At 41.5% G+C, this 27,417-nt stretch overlaps 1 protein-coding gene across 1 annotated transcript in view; it reads left to right on the top strand.

Moving 5' to 3' along the window:
- The window catches only part of AFF2 (ALF transcription elongation factor 2), a 357,949-nt gene that overhangs the window by 242,350 nt on the left and 88,182 nt on the right, over positions 1–27,417 (top strand). Inside the window, exon 8 of the mRNA XM_055564516.1 lies at positions 18,822–18,859. Within this exon, the coding sequence (XP_055420491.1) occupies positions 18,822–18,859 (38 nt within the window). The remainder of the gene's footprint in view (positions 1–18,821; positions 18,860–27,417) is intronic.

Raw genomic sequence — 27,417 nt, forward strand, 5'->3', positions numbered from 1 at the left:
CTGAATGCAAGCAATCCCTTTCCTACTTAGGCTCCAGAGCAAATGGAAAATGAGCACTTACATTCCCGTGTGTGCCACTCCTGCTTTCAGTGTTTAATATGCCAGTGACCAGAACATTATAATGGCAAATAACCCCTCCAAAAAAATCCTAGGTCATTGATTTTGACAGATGCAACATGACTTTTTAATGAACACACTTCCAGCAAGTCATCAACAGTAAGTGAAAGTAGAGTTTGGAGGTTGACTTCTTCATGTGATTACGCAAGCGCAGTCTGCTCTTTTGACTTCTCGAGTTGTTATTTTCTGTATTTATCTGAAGAAGTGGCATTAGGTCAGTTGTCCTGAATCCTTTAGGGGTTTAAGATGTTTCAGGTGAGTGTGTCAATGCCTTGACCCTGCTGGTAATCCCTGCTGGTGAATTTGTGGTGCTCCGTGGCACACTGCCCTTGGCCTGGTCATGCCTTCCCCAACAGAGATTCTCATTTGAAGAGGGAGTCAAGCTGGGATATCTAAAGCAAGGCAAAATAACAACTTATTCCCTCTAACTGAGTCTAGCAAGAAGTGGGCATAAAGTTATAAACATTTGCAAATGAACCCTCCTTATAGTCTGAGGACTAGTTATGAAGCCCGAAGGCTCAAGGTCAGGAGACAATGCTCCTGTGGTAGAAGGTAGGCGCTGTGACACCAAGTTTTGATGAGTTCTGGCTTTCTGGGACCAAATATTCTTTTTCAAAAATGCATGGGTTAACATCATTTTCCTTTTCTTGTCATTGTGGTAAAACCCAAATAACATAAAATCCACTATTTTAAAGTCTAAAATTCAGTGGCATTGAGTCCATTCACAAGCTTGTGGGTCCAACACCAGTTCTAAAATATTTTTGTCACCCCACAAGGAAATCATACATTGAGCTGCTACTCCCCAGCTCCCCTACCTCCCAGCCCTTGACAACCACTAGTCTACTTTCTATCTCCGTGGATTTGCCTTTTTCATTTGAATGAAATCATACAATACATGACCTTTTGTGTCTGGCTTCTTTCACTCAGCATTGTGTGTTTTAGGTGCATCCATGTTGTGGCCTGGATCAATGCTTTCATTTTTTATGGCTAAATACTATTCTGCTGCCTTTTGTTCATCCATTTCTCAAGTGATGGACACTGGGCTCCACCTTTTGGCTATCAGAAGTAGAGTTGCCGTGAGCCTTGGTGTATACGTTCTTGTTGAACACCTGTTTTCAGTTCTTTTGAATTGAATCTCTCAATTCTTTCAGTCTTTCCCCCCTAGAAGTGGAATTGTTGAATCATATGGTAATTTATGTTTAACTTACTGAGGAACAACCAAAATCATTTTCTTTTCCAATGAGATAACATGGCACCACATAGGTCATATGGTACTATTCCCTCATCTTTTAATTGAGCCCATCACATTTCCAGCAACATTAGAAGTTCTGAGCACTCCCACTGATCTGTGCCAGACATTAAGTTAGGTGGTTGGTCTTACTCAAACCTCATGGCAAATGTTAGTGGTAGATTTCAGCCTCCAGTCCGAGCTGCGGAATTGCAGAATCATTCTATTTTGGGCAGGATGGTTGGAGGGAAAGCATCCAAACAAATGCACAGGTGCGATAAATGACGTGTCCTAGGGATCAGACCACTCCATGGTTTGAGCTGGCATTATGCATAGAAACTTTCTCAGAACCCAGTAACTACATTCAGACACACATAGTTAAATTAAAAAAAAAGCCTTTAGCTTTCTGGAGACTTCTTCAGATCATCTCATTCATAATCATTGCACCTGTGCTCACCTAAGGAGACCCAAATTGCCCAGATTTGGTGAGTATACATGAATCTTTTCTCCAAAGCTCCTAAGACCATATGCTGTGGTTTGTGATATAAAGAATCCCGAAAGAATGCATTGTAAATGCTTGTATGAAGAGGAAGCATGGGTTCAAGATGTGTCAGCTTCTAATTTGACCTTTCAGTCCAAGTCTCTCCTAATCAGAATGCTGTGCCCTCTCCCTGCCCCTCTATGGGCGCCCTCCATGGCAGTATTGGCTGTGCTGAGTGGGTCCTCTGCACAGACACCAATAGAACCATTAGGATGCATTTAAATGCTAAGTATTACTCCTGCAAACAGGGAAATACAGCAGGAAGCCTTAAGGGGAATATCTTCATACATACATACAAATTAAAGACACCAAATGCTCAGCTATGGAGACCCAGGAATATAAATATATTTTTAACAAGATATTTTACCTTCTGGTGACTCTTTAAAGTCAGAGATGCATGATCATATATGCACATGGTTTCAGTTAAAAAGCCCTGGTGATTGTACCCTGAAAATATTTGTTAAAAGTTTGCATACTCTCTCCACATTCCCCACTGCACTTCACTGTCTTGGTTGGGACAGTTTGGGAGGCAGCTGAGTCCATAGGTGAACATAGGTGGCCTCATGGAGGAGAGTGAGCAAGAGCATAGGTGTGTAGTCTGACAGGCTTGAATCCTAGCTCTGTCACTTGTCTGGTGATCTTGGGATAAAGACCTAAGTATCTATAAAATGGAGGTAATCGAGGTAACAATAGCTCCTTCTTCATTAGATCATAGTGAAGGTTCAATGAGTAAGTGAATTAATACAGGCCAAATCATGTGAAATTATGGTTAGCACTTAGAACTCACCTCTTTACATCATCATCATCTGTTACTACTACTACTAATGATCTAAAGTGTCTCATATTTGAGAGAATAGATACATTCTCTTTTCTTGTGAGGAATTGGAGGTGAAAGAGAGTTGCTGAATTAACTATCTGGAAAAGAGTCAGTTTGTGGCAAACTTGAATGAAAAGATCTGTATTTTCCTAACACATATTAGCTGTGTGCCTTGCCATGAGGAATTGTAAATGTAGTCATTGGGAGCATAGCTTTTGCAAATTTATAGTTACTAAAGGGAACAGGATTGGGGAGGGATAAATTAGGAGCTTGGGATTAGCAGATACACACTACTAGGTATAAAATAGATAAATAACAAGTACCTACTATATAGCACAGGAAACTCTATTCAGTATCTTGTAATAACCTATAGTGGAAAAGAGTCTGAAAAAGAATATATATATATATATATATATATATATATATAACCGAATCACTTTGCTGTAATTAACACAAATTGAAAAAAAAAATAGTTTTAAAAGAGCATGGTTTTTCAACTAGAGCAGCCTGGGCTTTAATCTCACTAATAAACTGGAATAACCAGTCTCGTCTAACTCTGAGGACAAGATGAAGATTGTGTATAAGAAAATGCTTTGAAAAACACAATCGCTACACAAATTGGTTGTTGTCCTTCCTTATGGCCTTTTTAAACATGAGTTGGAAGCCCCTTCTTAGGGGTCCATTGGTAAATAGATCTTGCCCTTCATTTTGGCCTTAGCATTCAGTGGGATCTATTAGGAACTGGGTTGAATGTCCTAACTGCACCCAAAAACATCTATTGGGTATGGATGACTCTTCCTCCCCTCTGAGCCCCGACGGGTTTTAACCCAGATATCCCAGGAAGAAAGGCCAGGTTGCCAATGACACTGCCCAAAGTCCTCCAGGAAAATTATGTCTAAAACAGAGCTTTTCTTCAAAGGACTAACGTGGGTGCAGAGTTGAGTCATACCAGTTCTTATTTCTCTCTCTGAGTTCTCACCGTGCCCTAGAGAAAGACTGTGAAGCTCTAGTCATCCTGGTTTTCTCTCAGGGGCTTCCTATGAATGGGAAATATTTAATAACTTCAAGTTGGCATTGGACATTGGAATGTTCAAGAACAATGCTTGAACTGGATGCAGTGTTTTGAATTTAGTCTGCATGAACATACATGTTGCAATGAGTTCTGTTTTGTTTTTGAAGTCAGCTATCAATAATATGGTTGGGTGTATAGCAGAGTGATTCAGTTATATATACATATATATGTATATATAAACTCTTTTTTGTAAATCAATGATGATGTGCTGCAGTTCATGGGGTAGCAAAGAGTTGGACACGACTGAGTGACTGAACTGAATTGAACTGATATTTCAATAAAATTTTTAAAAAGTAACATGGTTGGGATGGGAGGGCTCCATATGTCCATTACCTAGCTGACTGCATTTTTCCTTCTCAGCTGCCACTCTTGGCATCATAAATATAAAACCCAGCAATGGCCTTCCCCATCCAACACTTACTGAATTGCCATTTTCCAGCCAGTCATGGAGGGTAGGCAGTGACACTGTGATGAGTCCCCTGGGGTTTGGCTTGAGAGTAGCACAGCCCAGTAGGGCGGGCTTCCTGCAAGTGTAGGTGTGGGGTTTTCTGCACACCCTCACCCCTCATACCACTGAACCTGCAGTTTTCCTTTTGGTCCATTTTTCTTCTTCTATTTCTTGGGGTTATAAGAACTCCTTGAAAATGAGGGGTTAAACCTTGAATCAGTTTTCATTTACAGCTGAGAAGCAGTTATTGATGCTGTGTTTGCAGTTCAATAAAAGATCTAAAGATATAGACTCGGTGCTTCTCTTTCAATGTAAGCCACCTAATCAGTCGCAAATATTTTTTAACAAATAAATTGTATTGACAGGTTTATTAAAATTGCTGTTTTTAAAGTTTTAAGCTATCCACAACTTGACCAATTCCAAAGACTTCTAGCATGTGTAGTGTCCAAACTCCAGAGCCCCCTCTGGTACATATTCATAGAAGTGGGTAAATACCTTCTTGATGTTTCCTTGAATGTTATCCTGATGCTTGATTTATGCAGCTCGAAGCATGTAGTGTCTGTTAAACTCTGGCAGTAGGGTAGTCTGTGATACTTGGGTTTTGATGCCAGGTTATATCTGGGCATGGCTCTCTGGTGACCTAATCATCTCCGATTGACATTAGCAGCATCAGAGTTTAGCATTATAAAAGCCATAAAAGAAATAGGTATTGTTAGAAACAACCTTTAGAGAATTTTAATATTAATACCATCTTAATGATTAATGTGAATGAGGCTGAAACCTTAGGTGAGTTCATTTAACCCAGTTAGAAATTCAGAAAATGGGTATTATGGCTGGAAATGTTCAATTAGTGGCAGGCTCAGCTAAAGGACTCTAGGTAAAGCTTGGAGTGGTGTGTTGATGCTTTAAAAACAGAACTGAACAATTTCAATTTGCTTTGAGCACAAAGACATTCTAATGAGTTGTGTCTGGACACATTATTGTAAGTAGCTCCGATGTACCCAATTTTATTTAAACCAATCTTCTTTCTTTTTCCGCCTAGGGATTGCCCTTAGAAAGGTGGTACTCAATTCAAAGCATGCAACTGGGGATGTGTGGGCTTTTCAACAGATGCTAATAACAGAGCTGCACCTCAAGCCTGTTATCATTTACAGAAAAATATTGTCCTGAAGCTCTTCTCCTCCACTTCATAATTTTACTTTTTATCTGAAGATCACTAATTACCTCACAGACACAAAACAGCTTGTTTTTAATCCAGTTTCTTGACACCAGTGTGGGTGTTATACTGGATTTGTTTTTGTTTGTTAGTTTCTGTTCTTATGGTGGGGCCCTTTCACTGAGTAGGTTGCTATTTGATGCATGAATGTTGTGTCAGTTGTGTCTGACTCTCTGCGGCCCCATGGACCCTGTCCTTCCATTCTCTTCTCCAGGTGATCTTCCCGACCCAGAGATCAAACCCACATCTCTTAGGTCTCCTGCATTGGTGGGCAAATTCTTTACCACTAGTGCCACCTGGGAAGTGAAAGTGAAGTCGCTCAGTCGTGTCTGACTTTTTGCGACCTCATGGAGCATAGCCTGCCAGGCTTCTCCATCCATGGGATTTTCCAGGCAAGATTACTGGAGTGTGTTGCCATTTCCTTCTCCAGGAGATCTTCTTGTCCCAGGAGTCGAACCCAGGTCTCCTGAATTGCAGGCAGACTCTTTACCATCTGAGCCACCAGGGAATCAGCCACCTGTGAAGCCCACTGTTATTTGGTAATTGCACATGAAGTGATTTACATGGGAGCAGAAAACCTGAACATTCTGGGAGATTTGAGATGCATTCCTTGCACCTGTGATGTGTACTGAACTTTCCAAACCTAGCGACCAAGTGAAATTCAGGCCTGCTTTTCTGATTAAAGTTTGCTAATGGAAAGGGCAGAGGGCATACATATTACTGCCTCTCTCAGCTGGCCCCTGACGTGCTATAGTGAATTCATTCGTTGTGACAACAGATACTCTACCCTGCTGTAATGGTTCCAATTTTTTAGCCACAGTTCTTCCCTTATCATGCTGAACAAGTTGTTACCTCCCCAAGATTTCTCTGCATTTCCATTTACTTTGTTATACGCAGAAAGGCTGGGGAAGGCCTCTTCCATAATGACATCTATGTGGCACCCACAGCAAGAAAGATCAGCCTGTCAGAGCTATAGAAACAGCAGATGGATTAGGAGGAAACCAGGTGCAAAATAACTTTGATAGAGTCTTTTAATGTAAACAGTTTATCTGTCATTGCCTTTCATTGAAATCCCATGCAGAATGAGGACATTCAGGCTGTTCAGGCTGCAGAAGGTAGCAGAATAAAATCCATACGTTGTCATACTCTTAACTCTCCAGCAATTAGAGAATGAGAAGATATTTTAATTTATTCATTAAAGACAGGAAAGTAAATAGGATAACATATAAGGTTAATAGAATAACATTGGCCTCCATATTCCCAAGATTGTGTTTCCCATTTGGCTGTATTAGCATAGAGACTAGATTAATAAGAAACTGCTTAGGGCTTGTATGATGTGATTTTTAATATGCTGCAGGCAAGTCTGTGACTGTTTAGAAACCTGCTGAATTTTTTCATTGTAATTAGGTCTTCTACATTAAGTATGAAATATTTTGACTTGTAATCTCCATAGATTGTCTTTTTTATTGTAATGGCTATACAATGCTTTGAACACTCAGAGATGCAGAGGAGCACATTTTCACACATGTTGTGTCCATCACCACTGATGACCCAATCCTGACTAATGTCCACGACCACGTATGAATTGTCCATCTATGAGCATTTCCATGGCAAACCCAATGGCTGTTTTGCTTAGCTGAACGTTTTCTCACCATGACCGTACATCAGACATTGGTAAGGATGTACTGCTTACCCCAAGGTCCAAGTGGAAACAAAAATGGGTACAGTCTGTTGTTTCAGAAACAATAACTCTCCTGTAGGACATGAATGACCACAGCCTTTTGTCCACAAAGAACACATGACACATATCTGCCTCTGTAGAGAGGGCGGCAGGGGAGTAACAGCCACCTCCACGAAGCTGAGGATCATGAAGTCTGTGTGAGTCAAAGTGCTGGAAGGAACAGCACCATGTTACTCTCATCACTGCCTAGGCTGGGCTAGGAAGGAAGTGGCTGGGCTGGGCTGGCCTGAAGGAAGCGGCTGGGTCGCACTGGTCCTCTCAATACTCTCACCTTCACTCTATGTTTGGTCCAAGCTTGCTCTTTTCCTTTTTTTTTTTCTAAGTCGCTTCAGTCATGTCCAACTCTGCGCGACCCCATAGTCGGCAGCCCACCAGGCTTCCCCATCCCTGGGATTCTCCAGGCAAGAACACCGGAGTTGGTTGCCATTTCCTTCTCCAATGCATGAAAGTGAAAAGTGAAAGTGAAGTCACTCAGTCGTGTCCGACTCAGCGACCCCATGGACTGCAGCCTACCAGGCTCCTCCATCCATGGGATTTTCTAGGCAAGAGTACTGGAGTGGGGTGCCATTGCCTTCTCCGGCTCTTTTCCTTAGGCCCCTTCATTGCCCCAGCTGGGTCCCGAATCCATGGCTGGAGCCTGAATGTTCGGTCTTAGTCATCAGCTACCAACCCCCAGGCAGTGTACCATGTGTACCTAAGTTTTGGTGGTTCTAGCATCTATTAGAGTGGTATGAATGCCTCCAGTAATAAAACTTTTGGTCACACTGACAATGTAAGATTTTGAAATTTAGCTGCTGGCTTGGAAAAGTGTACTGGGGCTTTGGTTTAGGGCCTAGGAATGGTTTATTCTGTCCCCCCAAATATATGCCATCTGCTGGAAAATCTAGTAGGCAGGCTGCAAACACCCAAGCACCTTGTCGTGAATGGAAAGCAGAATCTGTCTTCTTCTTAAGCAGGTGTATTTATTTTTTCTATTTATTTAGCAAGAGCAAAGAGCATAAGCATTGTAAACACACAGAACACGTATCCAAATTTGAGATTAGCTATCAATCCCAGGTTAAGGATTCAAAATTCAAGGGGATGGGCAGGTAAGGACAGCAGGCCTTTCCAAAATGTATGGCATGATGTAGCCTATGTGTCATGAAGGAGTTCCCAGGAATCTCTGAAGCATTAGATATAAACATTTATAAATTTGCTGATAGATCTTATTTCTTGCTAATAGAGATGAACTCCATAACAGAGATTCCATATTTATCCCTGAATCATACATGTATGTATATGTGTGTGTATATATATTGGAATAGAATAGTTTTGTATATTAAAATATAGCATACCAGACCTTAAAATGGTCATGGAGAGTCCTTACTCCAGCCAACAAGGACACTGAGGCATGGAGAAGTCAGTTGTACTGTGAGGTAATAGAAAATATATTAATACATAGTGGTCTCTGCCCCAGGTTCCCGGTACAGAGCTCCTGAATTCCTTGTAATTTCTTAAGTAATAAGACCAATAGGAGCATCTTTTGTTCTAATATTTGCTCTCTGGGTGATAGGGACGTCTTTTATTCTAATGAGATGACTGTGTGGGCTCCTCGACTGTGGTCACCAAAGAGGCCAAGCCATGATTGGAAGCTTGGAATTTCCAGCCCTACCCTTCCATTCTCTACAGAGGGGAAAGGGGCTAGAAACAGAGTCAGAAGTCACTCACGTCTATATAAGGGAGCCTACAAAAAATCCCAATAGTGTGGGATTCAGAGGGCTTCCCTGTGGCTCAGCGGTAAAAAATCCACCTGCAGTGCAGGAGATATAAGAGACATGGGTTCAATCCCTGGATTTGGAAGATCCTTTGGTGGAGGAAATCACAACCCATTCCAGTATTCTTGCTGGGGTAATCCCATAGACAGAGGAACCTGGTGGGCTACAGTCCATGGGGTCACAAAGACTCTAACACAACTGAGCAACTAAACAACAACAGTGGGGTTCAGAGACTTTCCAGGTGTATGAACACATCCATGTACATGAAGTGTGACATGCCCCAGTGCCGGAGGGACAGAAGCTCCTACCTGTGGGATCCTCCTAGACTTCACCCTATGTCTCTCTTCATCTCTCTGTTCATCTGTATCCTTTGCCATATCCTTTAATGAACTGGTAAACATAAGTCACTGTTTCCCTGTGTTCTCTGAGCCACTCTAGCAAATTAATCAAACCCAAAGAGGGGGCTATTGGAACCTCTGGTGTCTAAGCCAATTGGTCAGAAGCACAGGTGACAACTTGGGCTGGCAACTGGTATCTGAGGCGGGGGGAGGCAGTCTCATGAGACTGAGCCCTTAACTGGTTGTATGTGATTCTCCAGATAGACAGTGTCAGAATTGAGTTACATGGTATAATACCAAGCTGGCGTTGCAGAAATGTACTTGGTATGGGATGAGCCCACACACATCTGGTGTCAGAGTATTGTGAGTGTGGTCATAGTATGAGAATAAAGGAGAAACTCGAGTGGAAACATTACTGGGTTTTATAATATAGATTGATAATAAAAATGGCTGTAGCATCTTGCCCAGAGTAGAATAAATATTGTAAAGTAATTGGCCTCCAATTAAAATAAATAAATTTATAATAAAAAAAAGAATACACTCTAAAGGGACAGAAACCCTGAACAGGCTAGTATGCTAGTACTGAAAATGCATCATCAGTACTCACTCCCATGTAGGTTTTGGAAAACATATTATTGAGTACCTCTATACACTAAAAATATGCTTCCCATTTCCCTAGTCACACATAGTAAGAAGAGAGCCTCTATTAGGTCTTGATTGTCTCCCAGCAAAGGACACAGGTCATTTTGTGAGGGGGGCCTCCTTAGTATCAGGGCGAGAGGGCTTCGATTGGCTAGGGGAAATAAAATTGAATTTTCAAATCCACAAACCTCAGGAGAACAGAGTAATCAAATGCCACTTACCTTGGCCCTTCTAATATGGAGAATAAAGAAGCCAACACTGAGATGCTCTGCCTCGTGTCTCCATATTTACTCCACTTAGAGAATGATTAGTGTCAATAGATGACTCAGGAGTTAAATGTGCTTCTTCACCAAAGATAGTGCATTTTTCATGAAGTTACAGTATACCAAAACTTGAGTTATAAACAAAATTTCCAGTTGACAAGTGAATCTTACTGAAGGGTTTTATATCCAGCAAAAGAGCTAGCCTGGAGGGAGCAAGCTTTCATGGAATGCTGGCACTTCCAAATTCTGTTATCACATCATCTTTGGACAAGATGCTCAAAAAAAACTCCTGCAGGTTGCCCTGTTGGTGAAATACACATGTAAGGACAGGTAGGACCCGCTATAAGGCCTCTATTCAACTGGTGTTGGCACGGTCATGAGAGGGTGAAGATGATCAAGAATTCAATGAGACTTGGGAAGCCATGAAGGATTCATGATCAAAGGGGAGCATACAATGGGGTAACAATAGGGAGACCAGTGGCCCAAAGAAGAGGCCAGAGCTATTGTCCTGATGAGAAATAAGAGGTCTCCAGTGAGACTATAGTTGCAGGAAGAGTGAAGAAGGAATGGACATGTACACTGTCCAGTCTGCTCTGCACTCCCTCTTCACTGGGGTGTGAAGTCAAGCCTCGTGGGCAGTTGCAGGATGGATCCAGATACATGTGATTCTGGAGCCCAGCTTTTGCTCTTTTCTCCTCTGCACAGAGCTGGTTACCTACCGGCACTGTCTCATACCCAGAGCAGTCAGGCTCTCAGACTCCACAATCAGACCCAGATATTTTACCCAGTCTGTGTTTATTGAGTGGCTATTAGGTGCCAGACACCTGAAGCAAATTTCTTCCAGTATCTGCCTGTCAAAATTAGAATCCTGCACCCATCATGTCCAGCACAGGCCTGCCTTATATATGCATCAAAAACAATGATTTAGGGCTTCCCCAATGGCTGAGTGGTAATGAACCCACCTGCCAAGGCAGGAGAGACACAGGTTCAATCCCTGGTCCAGGAGGATTGCACATGCTGCAGAGCAAATAATCCCATGAGCCGCAACTACTGAGCCTGGGTTCTAGACCCTGGGAACTGCAAGTTTTGAAGCCTGAGTGCCTAGGGTGTGTGCTCCACAACAAGAGAAGCCCCTGAAGTGAGAAGCCCAAGCACCACAACTAGAGAGTAGCCCCCACTCATTGCAACTAGAGAAGGCCTGCAAAGCAATGAAGACCCAGCAAGCCAAAAGTAAACAAATAATTAAATGGTTTTTTTTAATGGATTAAATTAAAATGAGAGAAGCCCGATACTCCAAAGCTAGGGAAGATGTGTTGCCATACCTGGGTGTAGTGTCAGAAATTCAGGCAGGCATCCAGGTGTTGTGAAATGCTGAGTGCCATTTTCTCCTCTTCAGCTGCAGTCCTGGCTGTGTGTGTGTGCTGCCAGCTGATAACTCAGCCTATAGGATATGATATAAGCCTCTTGCTGTTTCACTCATTCCAGTGAACTCTATTCAAATGCTGTAATTAAGCAAATCATTTTTATATTTGGGCAAGTGCTCTCAGGATATGTCTCTTTAATTGATTTAACCAATTCTGTAGGTATTGATTTTTAACCATCTGAATACCCTAATGGTGAGTTCATTTGTTCATAGAGGAGTTTCTCTTTTGAACTTAGGCAATCAATTCAATTTACCAACACATGCCATTAGATAAAAGTATGGCTAGGTCTCGCAGAGCAGCCCCATGAAAAGTTAAAGATAAAACATAGAAACAGAAAACCAATGCAGTTGACTGCTCGTCTCCCTTTTTTCCATGAAGTATAATATCCAGTTATTTGAAATTATCTGAATGGTTGACTTTTCATTTTTTAATCAAGAAATGTAATATATAGACACAACTTGGGTGTATCTGCTAGTAAAAAAAAAAACAACATATAAACAGGGAATGTAAAAGGCATGTAGAGCAATAGTAATAGAATCACATTTTATGCTTGACTGACAGTATGCTTATTGATTAAGAAGATAAGCAGTCCCCAACTCTGTAGCCTTGCAAAATGAATCCATGGCTTCAATCGCTCTAGGCCTTCTGCGTGCTCACTTTTGACGAACAGGAAACATACTGCACTGAGTTTGTTTTCTGTCAGTCTCAGGGGGTATAATGGCATAAGTCTGGATATAAATGTTCAGGTCATGCTTCTTAAAAGCCCCAAAAGATCCTCTAAATATTTTTGTGAATATAATATACATGTCTATTGAACTAGAATAACACAGCATGATATTAATAACTAGGGCAGGATTACCTTACCAAAGAATTTTGACAAAGTTCAATCAGTATATAGCAGATGACTAGCAAGTTTCCTAAGTGCTTTCTAGGTAGATTTGTCTCCCTAAACAAATATGATGTTCTGTCTACACAGGAGGATGGGACTCAATAGAGAGCCACCTTCCTTCCTTCCTTTTTCTTTCATTTTCTCTGTTTTTTCATGAGAACTACATTTGATGGTTCATGTAATTCAGAGTGGTCCTTGAGTCACTTCAGCTTTGGTGCAGCAAAAGGATTCCCTACCTCACAGAGAGACAAGGCCGTTCTTTTTAGGAAGTTAGATTTAATGAGGGAGCAGCTTAAGCATGTCCTTAGCCACATCATTCCTCCTGAGGAAATAAATTTGCTGCTTAGCAGGATACCACCAAGAGTACAACACTGGTAATGATGGAAGAATTAGCTCATGAGCACTCCTTTGGAAGGAGACAAGTTCTTCTCCCTGGGAATATAATTTCTTGAGCTCCTATATCATGGAGGAAGTTCATCCCTGGAGCTTCCCAACCTCAGGGTCAAATGTTAGTAGTGCAAAAGCAAAGAGCCTTCCTGATGGAGTAAGGTATGAAAGGAAAGGAAGTGAACGTTGCTCAGTCATGACTGACTGTTTGCGACCCCATGGACTATACAGTCCATGGAAATCTCCAGGCCAGAATCCTGGAGTGGGTAGCCTTTCCCTTCTCCGGGAGATCTTCCCAACCCAGGGATCGAACCCAGGTCTCCCTCTTTACAGACAGATTCTTTACCAGCTGAGCTCACCAGCTGAGCCACCAGGGAAGCCCAAAAAGACTGGAGTGGGTAGCCTATCCCTTCTCCAGTGGATCTTCCTGACCCAGGAATTGAACTGGGGTCTCCTGCATTGCAGGTGGATTCTTTACCAACTGAGCTGCCAGGGAAGCCCATGAGAGGAGGGACAGCTAAAGGAGGGGTCACCCAGAAAAGAATGATGCTTCCTAGGCTTCCTTGTAGGGGAAGAGAGAGTGAGGAGAGTGGCATGCACTTGTGCCTCCACAGCATCTCAGGTGTCTTGACCTCTCTACCACCAACACGAACCCCAGCGAGGTTCGGAGGCCTGTGTGAAGGTAGAGGGCCCTCTCTCCTGCTGGGCTAGGTCTGGCAGGATCTAAACACATCAAAGTCTTTCTCAAGTAGGACTTTGCAGACAGAAGCATTCTGTTCACCCCAGAACTACTACTGATATGGAGAGAGGAGCAGAATGGCTTCTATAATCCTAGTTGGATTAACTGCATAGATTTGATACTGCAACCTGGTCAGTGGTCAGAAAGCCTATCAACTCTCTGGCTGTAAAATATATATGAATCCGTGGGAGGAATAAATAAGGAGTTTGAGATGAACATGCACACGCTTTTGAAAATGTCCTCTCTTCTCTGTGCATCAGGACTTTCAATTAGACCCAGTTAGACACTGCTGGATATAAAATAGGTAAACAACAAGGACCTGCTGTGTAGCACAGGGAACTCTATGCAATATCCTGTAATAAACTATAATGGAAAAATATCTGAAAATAATATATATCCGAACCACCTTACTGTCCACCTGAAACTAAGACAACATTATAAATCAACAATTAAAATAAAAATTCCGTTCAGTTAAAATAAAAATACATGCACCAATACCTATGTGGAATGCAGTCACAATCAAGATGCACCTTTTTGCTTAGTATGCTGTGTTTTCTAGAACACTGTCATTGATGTTGGCTACTCACAACCACTCTTGGTGTAGACAGGGCAGGAATGATGGTCTTCATTTTTAAAATGAGGAAACTGAGGTTCACTGGTGTTAACTGCATCACCAATGTCATGATGATGGAAATGTCATGATTAGGAAATGGCAAACCTGGTAATAGAACCCAGGTTTGTGGATTTCTAGCACAGCATTCTTTCCACATATAGCTCATTGCCTCTCATTGCACCGTATTGGACTATGGTTTTTAACATCTTAATTTATCATCCTATCTTAGGCTAGAACTTCCTTGATGGAAAGATAAGTATCATGTTGGGGAAACATGACACCAAATAAGTAGAATATAGGTTTTAAAAAGCATATAGAACAGTCTTATGGACTCTGTGAGAGAGGGAGAGGGTAGGAAGATTTGGGAGAATGGCATTGAAACATGTAAAATATCATGTATGAAACGAGTTGCCAGTCCAGGTTCGATGCATGATACTGGATGCTTGGGGCTGGTGCACTGGGACGACCCAGAGGGATGGAATGGAGAGGGAGGAGGGGGGAGGGTTCGGGATGGGGAACACATGTATACCTGTGGCGGATTCATTTTGATATTTGGCAAAACTAATACAATTATGTAAAGTTTAAAAATAAAATAAAATTAAAAAAAAAGCATATAGACATTACAAATTAAAGCAGCGTAAGTGTTAACTATCTAACCTCCATTTTCCAATCAGTTTAAATTACTTTAATGTATGTTTTTAAACTCAAAATTAGCTGTAATCCCAATATGTAACCCTCTTAATGCTCACTGACTTAACGCTGTATCATTTCACTTTGACTTCCCTCCTTTTGCACCGTCTCACATTCCCAAACATGTATCTGGAACTTGGGATTGTCTTTTCCTGTCCCAAGATTTCAAAAGAGGAATTTTCTCCTTGTATATTTTGTAGACTTAATTATTTTCCCTTAAAGTATTTTTATTTGCCTTAAAGTATTAATGTATATTTTGCACACAAATAATTCACTTAATTTTTCTTTGTAGTCTCTTAAGAATTCCTTATATTATATATAAAACAAAGTCAAAATACAGTGAAAGTGGAGAACGCAATTGATGAGCTGTTTCTCGTGCCTGGAAGACATTCCCTGCAACCATATCGTTTGGAGATGAGCACATGGGAAGATGACAGGAGAGCATCTGACTAGAGCTGTGGGGACTCTGAAATGATCTTGGGTTAAATACCAAAGGGGAAAAAAAAGAAAACCTCTGAGCATAGATATTTTCCATCAATAGCCAAGCAACCCAGAAAAAATTAATTTGAATGAAGTTATTTTCCTATAATGGCTGTATAAAAAGACATATGTTTGAAAGAGACTGGCCTTGAACATGATTATGTACCTCCTGATCAGAGGGAAATAACTGGGTCTAATTGAAAGTCCTGATGCACAGAGAAGAGAGGACATTTTCAAAAGCGTGTCACTGAATCAAAGCTAGGTTAAGCAATGTCACTTTGATTTTTCTCCTTCCCATCTCCTGCCAGTGGCATGCTCAGCCCATCACATCCAGCTTGCTTTAAAAGGAAACCACAGGGACTTCCCTGACAGTCCACTGCAGGGAGCACAGGTTCCATCCCAGGTCAGGGAACTAAGATCCTGAATGCCCCGTGGCACAGCCAAAATAATAGTAATAAAAAAGGAAAACCACTGGAACCCTATGCCCATTATTCCATGGTAACCTTTCTTCTTCAGGAACAGATTAGTTTGGATTTTAAGGGATTTGGAAAAGTAGATTCATGTGATTCCCACAATGGCTTGTCTTCAGCCCACTGCCATGTCTTATTACACAAGCTGGGAGTCGGGGAGAAAAGGTGGTAGAAAAGGCAGATGTGGGTATGCAGCCTGGCTACAATCTGTAGTGATAGTCAGGGTCTTGCCCCTACTCCTTGCCAGACACTGGTTCTTCCTTTCAGCACCCTTTAAGGGATTGCTCAGAGATAGGCATTCATATCCTAAACACTTGTAAGAGATGACGGGCCAGCCAGACACTGTCCTTGTTTCCTCATTTTCACCTGTTACCTCATTCCCTCACTTTCTTGTGATTCCACCATTTGTGAAAATTCAACCTCAGGCACAGATGGTGAGAAAATAACTTTTGCCTATCAAGCCAAAGTGAAAAGTGAAAGTGTTTGTCGCTCAGTCATGTCTGACTCTTTGCAACCCCATGGACTGTAGCCACCAGACTCCTCTGTCCATGGAATTCTCCAGCAAGAATACTGGAATGGGTTGCCATTTCCTTCTCCAAGAGATCTTCCTGACCCAGGGATTAAACCTGGGTCTCCTGCATTGCAGGCAGATTCTTTACCCTCTGAGCCACCAGGGAAGAAAAAGTACCCAAATATTAATGGATATTTATCTAACAATAGAATCTGAGACTTAATGGAAGAAAAGGACTTGGATTTCCAACAATAATGTCTAAACTGAGGAAATATTTCATCGATTTCAAACAAATTGCTTCCAAGTGCATTGGGTTGTTGTTATGGATTGAAAATTTCGATATGCTTATGCACTGGTCACTCAGAATGTCAATCCAATGTTAGATTATAAATCGTCTCTGTTACACATGGTTGCTTCTGCCTTCGAATTTGTAACAGTATTCTCTTCATCTCTTAGCCATCACCCACTCCAGGGTTCACAAATATAAAGGTCTCCAAGTGTATACCTTTTAAAAGGGTCTGAAGAACCCCGAGGTTGGCGAACCACTGCTTCAATGCTTACCATTCTGAATGTTATTTCTACAGTCTAAAAGAATCTGGGGGAGTACAAGTTTGGTTCTGATTATACAATTATGCTACAGAAGTATGAAAAAAATCATCACTAAAACCCTCCAGGTGCTTAAACAGTTTGATAGACTGTAGCCATTCTGCCATCAGCACCCCCAGCTGTGTTGCTTAGCAACATTTTAATTCCAGAAGAATCGAAGGAGATGCAATCCCTGTGGAGAGGGAAACAGAAATAAGAGGGCTGTTGACAGATGATCTGAGTTGTTTCTTCTAATATACTGTGAAGATCACTAGCTCTTTTCATGAATGATAAATGGACTGTACACAGATCAATGGGTTCAGCAATAAAGTGGGACCAGGCTCCATGTCTAAGGGATGCAGGCCGAGAGGCCCAGAGATTTCCTCATTTCGATGATTTGGTGTGTGTTTTCTTAAAGGTTCCATGGAAGGAAATTGATCGGAGCTGTCTGTCAGCTCTTGCCTTTTTGTGGTATCTGCTAATAAAAATGATTTTAGAAATGGGTACTTTGGCCTTTCTATCACCAAGCAGGTGCAGCAAGGTGGCTGGAGCAATACAGGGTATAGAGTTTCCCATCCTAGATCTAAAAATCCCCAGATGTACCCATGACCATTCTCTCTGTGCTTCCCTCCCCATCCTGTCATAAGCCAAGCAGGTGCATGTGGAGGAGGAGGATATTTCTGAAATATGGTGTGTGTGCCTGCATGCTGGGTCACTCAGTCATGTCTGAGTCTTTGTGACTCCATGGACTGTGCCTGCCAGACTCCTCTGTCCATGGGATTTTCCAGGCAAGAATACTAGAGTGGGTTGCCATTTACTCCTTCAGGGGATCTTCCTGGCCCAGGGATCAAACCGGCATCTGTCTCCTTCATTGCAGGCAGATTCTTTACCAACTGAATCACCTGGGAAGCCCCTCTGAAGTATTGGGAATGGCCAATTATATGAATACTTATCTCTTATCTCTAAGTCAATCACAATAGAGCTCCTTTAGTGTAAGGGATTTAAAATCTAATTGGTTAGTATTATCCAGAGGTAGGAAAATATTACATATTCACATAATTAGAGGGAAAGACTCTTCTGAATTACAGACATATAAACATACAGACAGACACAGAGAGCTTATAGTTTTCATTCTAAAATTTCAGTCTTAAGTCAAGCATAAACAAAGTTCACAGGTCCATTTCAAACACCTGGTCTCTCCTTAGTGGGTATACATCTCAATTTATTTGAGCTGAAAACACACAAACAGAAAAAAAGAAACAATAAACCAGAGTCTCTGTCCTCTTTTACCCAAGAGACAAGATCTCTGTAAGTCATCAGTCCCTTTACAGTGATCAACAGATGGTCAGACCAAATAGAAAGGCAAACCATCCAGAAAATTTAGGGGCGTCAGGAGGAAGGATGGACCTGAGTCTCAGCATGTGGACGGCAATGTGGTCCTTTTTGAAATTAGCTGTTTTCCAGAACATGAAAGGATGGAGTAGAGTGGGGGAGTTCTTCATGATCTCTTTTCCAGAAGCAGAGGGCTCAGGTTTAAAAAACATGGAAGGAAAAGATGAGAAGAGGAGGAAGGAGTCATGAGCCTAAGGGCCCACTCGCATGGGCACTGCTGAACTTCCCAGGCAACTGTGGCTATGCTTTCCTGTGTCTGAAAGCTGTACTTGGACTGGTAACCATGCTCCCCAGGAGACGGAAATTGCTTTCTGCACCTCCAGTCTGCTTATCTCCAGCAGCCTGCCTCGGTTAACTCCTCATGTTTCTGAAGAGCATTTTATATTGCTTATTGTTTTGGTAACTAGTTGCAAAGATTATGCCTGCTAATGTTGTCTAATTGCATTTTTTTCTTCTGTTCACAGGCTGTTGAAAAGGCAAAACCTAAGAATAATCCTGTGAAGTAAGTTATTTTTTTTATTAGTTGGAAATGTTAATTTGAATGGGACTCCAAGCATGTGAAAAAGGTCATAAAAGAGACCTTGATTTTGAGTTCATCTCTATTCGTGACGATTTAAAAACAAAAACCAAAACAAGCAAGGAAAAGAAAAACCTTCAATGAGCAGGGACCAGCTTTTCAATTTTTCCTGTGGTCCTGATGAGGAAGTGCTCCAAGTTATGCCTGGTTTACATAAATTAATATGTGCCATCCATGAATAGCTGCCAAATACTATTATAATCATATTCAATGCATAGTACTTCAAGCCTTTGGGTTTTGCACATGCTAAAAAGATTACATTTTTAATTGCAAACCTTGGACCTATGACAGAGACGTAAGTGACTGAAAATGTGCCAAGTGATTTCCAGCCACGTGGGGAGCTTTGGCACCTCGGCATCAAGGCCTCGGCACTCTGTTAATGAAAAGCTCATAAAAATATATTTAACTGAAGGCTTTTCTAGCTAACAGAGAGCTATTTCCAAGGCATTTTATGAGACACTCTTAAATTATAAACAAGCCACACAGCAGTCTTTTAAATATAGTACATCCTGTCTCCTCCAGAAGGGAGACTTTGCAATTAAAGATGTCTGTCTTGTCATTTGGCTTCATGACATCTGATTACCATGTTATGATGCATACCAGTCCACCAGCATGTGGGCTAGGGAAGACCTGCTCTATTTGCTGGGTTACTACGGGTCAAGTAACATCACATCTCTAGGAACTACAACGTGTTAATTTATGTCAGCCAACTTCCACTACAGTAGATACCAAACGCAGAAATAGAAGTGCATTGATTTATTTTTTTAATTTGTAGCTTTTAATATAGTGTGTCTCCTGTGGATGGCATATAGTTAAATCTTGTTTTTGCCCCTAGTCTGGCAGTCTCTGCCTTTTGGCTAGATTGTTGAATCCATTCACATTTAATGTTACTATTGATAGGGTTGAATATATATAGTTATATAGTTGGGAGTACATTGGATTTTTAATAGTTTCTGGGAGAATGGATCAGCTAATGCCAATGACAAGAGGACTGCTTGTGTTTTGTAAAAGTAATTAACTTTTCCAAATCACCAGGGTTGTGTTTAGCACACCATTAAATGTAAGTTCCAATTCATTTTTCCAAAATGTTTTGTTTTGTACTTTGTGTTTAAATTTTGTTTTCTGAGGCCTCAGAATATTCCTTATCAGTTTTTTATAGCCTCTGGAGGGCTATCTGTGGTCTGGAGATGTATTTTGCTGTAGTTGTCTATGGGAGCATTTTTAGTAGCCCAATTGTTGTCTGGTTGTTTGATAGGGGGTGAAATCGTCTCTGCAGCCTGATTTCTTTTCTGTCTATGCCTGGAAGGCTTCTCTACTGCGAGCCTGTGGTAGGCAAGCTCCGTGGATTAAAGGATGGTGCTAATGAGGCCAAGGCCAGAACTTGAGTCCCTCAGTGGGCCATTAATGATCTTCTTTCCCACAGTCCGACTGTACCCCTTTCTCCAGCCCACCCACAGGCAGATGCATGCCCTAGGTCACAAGGGATGGGGCAGGGACTAGAGGAGTGTAAATCTGGCCCTCAGTGGGACAAACATCTCCAAGTTCAAGCCTGCCCAATAGGAAGTGAATCCCAAGCTCCATCTTTGCATGCAGAAGACAGCCCATTGGCAACATACAGGACTGCATTTAATCATACTCTAATGGCCTGGAAGTAGGACCAGTTTTCTGTCTATTCCTTGTGAGAATTCTACCCTACAGATAATTGCATTTTTTTTATGAGTTCTGGTTAATTCACAGTACAGACTGTATCTAATGTCTAGCACTTTAAGGAATATTGTAAAGAGAAAACAGGAAAAGTAGAAGAGCCAAAGGATTACTAATAGAACATAAAACAATATTTTATTTTTAAATATATTTGAATCTGTCTAAGAATAATCTGTCTAATAATAAGCCTAAATCACAACCAACTGGTAGGTGTTTAAAATTGTCTTCTAATTAAGTAAGATACCACTCTCAGTGTGAGTCTGAGTGTCTTATTGTGTTTGGTACCTAATACCTGCTACCTAATTCAGTTGCCTAGCTATAACCATCTGAGGACTCTAAAAAGAGAGGCTTCTCCCAAATCTTCCCACCCTCTCCCTCTCTCACAGAGTCCATAAGACTGTTCTATATTGATATTTGGCAAAACTAATACAATTATGTAAAGTTTAAAAATAAAATAAAATTTAAAAAAAAAAAAAAAAAAAGAGAGAGGCTTCTTCAAGACCTCAGCTCAGGGACAAGAATCTCAGCTCAGAGAATGGTTCAATTACGCTGCCTGATGGCAAAGCAGAAACAAGGCTTTAAAAAGTTTTGTGTATGGCAGTCCTCTTTCCGTTTCTAATATGTCTCAGTCAGACATAATGCACTGTGACCCGAAGTAGGGTTAGGGTTTGATATGCGTTTTTTGAATTAATAGACAAGTAAATTGAGTGCGTCCTAGAAAGCAATCCTTTCAGGAACCCAGCCTGGAGGCTTAATAAGACCCTAGTGGAGCATCAGGACTGAAGGGCTCTTGTGTTGTAACTGAGCAAGGTGTCCGTCTCTGCTGACTTGTGTTGTTCAGTTGCTAAATCGTGTCTGACTCTGTGACCCCATGGACTGCAGCATGCCAGACTTCCCTGTCCTTCAACATCTCCCTGAGTTTGCTCAAGCTCATGTCCGTTGTGCAGATGATGCCATCCAACCATCTCATCCTCCATCATCCCCTTTTCCTCCTGCCCTTAATCTCTCCCAGCATCAGGGTCTTTTCCAGTGAGTCGGCTCTTCACATCAAGTTGCCAAAGTATTGGAGCTTCAGCTTCACCATCAGTCCTTCCAATGAATATTCAGGGTTGGTTTTCTTTAGGACTGACTTATTTGATCTCCTTGCTGTCCAAGGGACTCTCAAGAGTCTTCTGACTCATGCCACATGTGAAATATTACCACATTGCTCTGGTTGATACTAACTGCATTGCCTTTGACCAGATATTGGCTTGATCTTGTATATGAGAATTAACACACAATCATTTGTGGGGGCATACATTGGAAAGAATGTTCAGCCTTGTTGGAAAAGTGGAGGTCTAGAGGCGTTTACAACTCAGGATGAACACAGATAGGTACAGATTATCATTATGTGTGATTGGTGCAGAGTTTGGCAAGTGGTGGGGAAAAAATTCAAGAGAAGACTATTTCATGAGATGTAAAAATTATATTAAATTCAAATTTCAGTGTCCATAAAAGAAGTTTTATGGCACACAGCTACACTCATTTGTTCCCAAATCATCTGTAGCTCCATTTGTGTTACAGTGACAGAATTGAGACTGTGCAAACCACCAAACCAAAAATATTCTTATCTGGCTCTTTACAGTTTGCTGACCCCTGCTCTGACTAGTCAGGTAGGAAAAAGTGCACATATAAGCTTTTCTCTGATGGTGAGTGTTAAATTATAAACCCTTTCTCTTTTTGCCCTCTAAAACACTGAGTGCTCAATGGCTCAGTCATGTCTGAGTCTTTGTGACCCCATGAACTGTAGCCTACCAGACTCCTCTGTCCATGGGATTTTCCAGGCAGGAACAGTGGAGTGGGTTGCTATTTCCTTCTCCAAAAACATTGAGTAGGTACTGTATTTACTGAGCTCTCATCTTGTGTTCGGAACTTTCTGGGGCCGATGTATCACCTAATCCTCATTCAGAGTATAGAAACCACTCCAAATTCAAGATCTTTGAAGATCATCATGGATATGAGATCCATTCATGGGACAGTGATGCCTCAGAAACTAGTAAACACATAGCTACAGTATATTGATAGTCTTCCAAATTGTGTGTAGATGGATATCTTGCAAAAGCCATTTTTTATAAATCTATTACTTCCCAAGATTTAACTAAGGCTGAGTAAGCTTTCAGTTCAAGTGAGGGTAAATGATTCACAATATTATTTAGTTTGCATATTTTCTTCTCTAAAGGTTCATCTCCTCCCTCCCTATTTCTCAACCACTTGTTTAATTTCTTTTTAATAACTTCATGGTTGTAAGCTTCTTTCATCACCATAGGGAGAGGGTGGTACATGTTAATTATACTAAATACAAAGGAGAAATTAAGTATATGCTTAGTGAATATAAGCACATAATGTACCTGGATACACTAATGACTTTACCTTGAAGCATTCAGTATTACCTCTGAGGATAAGAATCAAAATTGTGCATTCTTAAGATCAGTGATCAGGACAAGAGATACTGGTATACTTATCAGTCAATTGGAACCATGCCAGTATCAAAGCTTGATTAGTATGTTCAAACTGTGCCTCTTTAATGTGTCAGAGAGACTTTCACTTGTATGTGAACATTCTGCAGCAATTATCTTCAAGCTTCGTTGTGGAAATAAGGCCTGAGAGATGTACAGATTTCTTTTACCATATGTGACTTATCACATACATTTTTTTAAAAAACACATTTCTGTTATTAAGACATATGTGATAGTACACTTCTGCAAATGTGAATTGCTTTTGGCTAAAAGCCATGCACTAATAAGTTGAGTTGAATCTAACCGAGGTTGACATCTGTTACCAAAAGAGAGAGAGAAGGGGGTGGAAGGAGAAGCAGTTATCAAGCGTAAAATTCTTCCTTGCATTTACACGTTAACAAAGTTAAACAACGTGATGGTTGTCTTTCACAAATCAGGATCTGAATCCACTCTGCTTAGGAAATTACAGCTTTATTTAGGAACCTATCCATCTTACAGATACGGTGATTTCATTATTGAAAATGACAAATGGCCACGAAGATTTTCCTGACCATGATGTGTGTACATTATTCATTTATTCATCCAATGAATATTTATTGAGGATCTCCAGCATTCCGGGAACTGTGATAGATGCTGAGGGAATTAAAAATAAATCTGACACAGGTCTTACCCTCGAGGAGTTTAGAGTCCACGAGGAGAGATAGAATCAGTTTGTAAAGAACTGAATACAAGATAGAGAGAGGTTTGCTAAGCGGGGGACAGATAAAGTACATGGGAAGCTCTCAAGACAGAAGTGCTTCCAGTTATTACTATTGAAGAAGCTGGGGGAGGGGAGCAGAGGAAGAGACATTAGCACCAGGACTTCAGAGAGTGCTGGCTTGAGAAACTGGTGCTGAGGTGGCAGACAGTAAAGGGACCAGCTGGAAACTGAGGCTCCAAAGAAATGATGGCTTAGGGCCCTCAGAGCTTATCCAGATAAAAGAATGAGCTTGGTAGAGCATTGAAGACCTCTACCTTTTTACTGTGACTCATCATTAGTCCACTAGTTAGTTATCAAGCATAAACGAACCACCCTTGGACCTGGGGTCTAATCCTGAACCTAACACTAGCTCATAGTATGAGACTGGATATGTCCCTTCCTTGCTACAGACCTCAGCGACATTATTTATATGGTTCTTCCACCTCTTGAACATTAGCCAAAGCTTGAAATTGTGTTTTACAGTGATGTTTATTTGAGGAAATACTTGATGTTAGTTTCATGGAGATGCATACAAGCACATGCGTTATAAACATTACACATACAATACATGTGTTTATACACACACATGGACATATACACATAAAACTTTTTCTGTTAATTTCTGCCTTATGCATTCATGAAATGAGGGGCAAACCACATTGTTTAAGTTTTAAAGGAATATGTTAAATTAATATAGCTTCAAGGATGTTGGGTTGAGCCTCTTAGGTGGGCCCTATAAACAAAGGTGATTTTGTGATTGGAGTCCATATTTCTGTGGTCGTCTTGGACACACACATCACAGACATGCAGAACATCCCCCTCTCTGGATGGTAAGGCCTTGGATTCTGCACTGTGTTCTGCTGAGTCAGGTGGGATTATTTTCCTTAGGAACAAAAGGCTCCAGCACCACGGGGCTTTGGCAGACATTGCACCATCCCCTTCCTGGACTGCCTTGTGAATACTGCAGCCTCAGAGAGGTCCTGAGTTGGCCAACTTATCTTTGCCTTACCCAAGTTTTCCCAATTGTGTTGGAGCAGAGGGCACTTTTATCCAGCACCATGTTTCATGGGACACAGAATCAGATGCTTTGGTCCATGTGAAATAAAAGGACCACATGGAGGCCTGGCCTCTGTAGGTAGTTTGAGAAACCTAGGACCTAAAAATTGGTATCCAGTCTCTAACAGGAGTATTCAAGATGAGCAGATTATTGAAAAAGTCAACCACAGAAGAGAAAGAAATCCCCCAGGTCTGAAATGATAGACTACTTCCTGTGTCTTTTACAAGTGTCATACTCTCAATGATTTTTATCACTTGTAGGTGTCCTGAGGAGCAGTTCTCAGTGATGGTCAGGGACATTAAAGGTTGGGTCCCTCTGAATGAAATCCCTGAAGCCAGAAGTCTTCAGTGTGCTCTCTATGATGTCAACTAAAGTATAGTCGACCTCTAATCAGCTCTGGCCATTTTAAGGGTAGTTAAAGGGAAATGAAAGTGAAAGTCGATCAGTTGTGTCTGATTCTTTGCGACCCCATGAACTGTAGTCCATGGAATTCTCCAGGCTAGAATACTGGAGTGGGTAGCCTTTCCCTTCTCCATGGGATCTTCCCAACCCAGGGATCAAACCCAGGTCTCCCGTGTTGCAGGTGGATTCTTTACCAGCTGAGCCACAAGGGAAGCCCAAGAATACTGGAGTGGGTAGCCTATCCCTTCTCCAGCTGATCTTCCTGACCCAGGAATCAAACTGGGGTCTCCTGCATTGCAGGCGAATTCTTTACTGACTGAGCTATCAAGGAAAGATAACAATAAAACCTTTTTCTAAACAGCTCTGTAAAATAAATGGTGCTCTCTATGTTATCCAGATAGCTATAATTGGAGGCAGAAGGTTCTAGCAGTCATCTTGACAGCTAATGAAGCTTGAGCAGATTTCTGGACACCCACCTTCTCCTTGGTGGTTGGAATTGCATCACCTAGGCCATCTCAGAGGAGACAGATGAGATCCAGAGAGCTGAATGCCCAGAACCCTGACATTTCAGCAGCTCGCTCCATATTGAACCCACCACCTTGTTCTCATCACCTACTGGCACCCACATGGTCACTTTCAATGCCTATAAATCTGTTGCTGACTTTAAAAGTCTTACTATCTAACTTTGGTAAGAGTTTGGTTTCTGAGAATATGGCAAGAAATGCTTCAAAAATTAATGACTCAGCACAGTTACAGGGACTTTAACCATCATAAGAAAGAGTTTCTGCAACACTTCAGGCTTGCTGCTTTGTCTCATTATCAGCACTCATCTTTCTAAGAGTTTGGTGAGAACCTTTTTTTTCTTTAAGTGGTGAATTGATACTAAGAACCATGACAATAACATAGAAATAGAAAGCATAGAAATAAAAGCACCCATTTTTTGGTGCAGCACAGTGGCCTCAAACTAGCCAGCCAAGGTACAATCAAACCATTTTTAAAGGAAATTCAGCCACATTTTAAGGGACAACATTCGCAAAACACGTCGCCATCCAATAATTCATAAAGTATCATATATTTTCTAACTCTGAGCTTATTAGCATTTGCTGCTTAGACAAGAATGGATGAGTTTGTTTAATCTATGCACAGAAGTCAACTCAGTCTTTGTTTTTAATTTATGTTGACTCTGCTGGGTCTTCATTGCTGCTTGCGCTTTTCTCTAGTTGCGGTGAGCAGGGGCTACTCATTGTGGTGGCTTCTTGTGTTTCAGAGCGTGAGCTCTAGGGCACGTGGGATTTAGTAGTTGCAGCATGAGGGCTCAGTAGTTGCAGCTCCCGGGCTCTAGAGCACAGGCTCAATAGTTGTGGTGCATGGGCTTAGTTGCTCTGCTGCATGTGCAATCTTCCCGGATCAGAGATCAAACCCATGTTTCCTGCATTGGCAGACAGATTCTTTAGCACTCAGCCAGAAGGGAAGCCCCAACTCAGTTTTTGAGATGTAAGAGTTATACCTAGAATTTTAACATTACCATTCAGCCATCTTTCAGAAAACTGTTGAAAACTCAGAAGCTCATGGCTGGTCTGCTCAAGATTCCAACAAATCATGTCAGGTGTTCTTTTACAATCATGAATTGTGCAACTATTCTGTGCCAGGCTCCGTTGATAGGGAAAGGAGTTAAGGAAAGTCTCTGCCAGGAAAGTCGGTGCTCTCTGGGAGGAAATGGACCATCGTCACCATATAGAATACACAGGCTCTGCAACTGAAGTGCAGGCAGCATCCTCAGAGACTGGGATGCAGGAATCCCAGTGAACAGTGGGGGTGAAACCATTCAGAAGAGAACAACACTTGCAAAATGCATGACAACAGAAAAGCACATGCGTGTTTTGAGCAGCATCTGGGAGGTCAAGGCAGCTAAGGAGAGGAGGTGTATATCACAGGAGCAGGAAACACCAAGTTTACCAGAAATATCACACTGCCAAAGACTGGGGCCCCACTTTGGGCATGGAGAGGATAGTAGCACAGTAGAAACAATTAAGAAAATGCTAAAAGGATTCTTTAGTTCTAGAAAGTTAAAGGTGGGAATTAGTTA

The sequence above is a fragment of the Bubalus kerabau genome, chromosome X, assembly GCF_029407905.1.
Source record: "Bubalus kerabau isolate K-KA32 ecotype Philippines breed swamp buffalo chromosome X, PCC_UOA_SB_1v2, whole genome shotgun sequence".
NCBI lineage: Eukaryota > Metazoa > Chordata > Mammalia > Artiodactyla > Bovidae > Bubalus > Bubalus kerabau.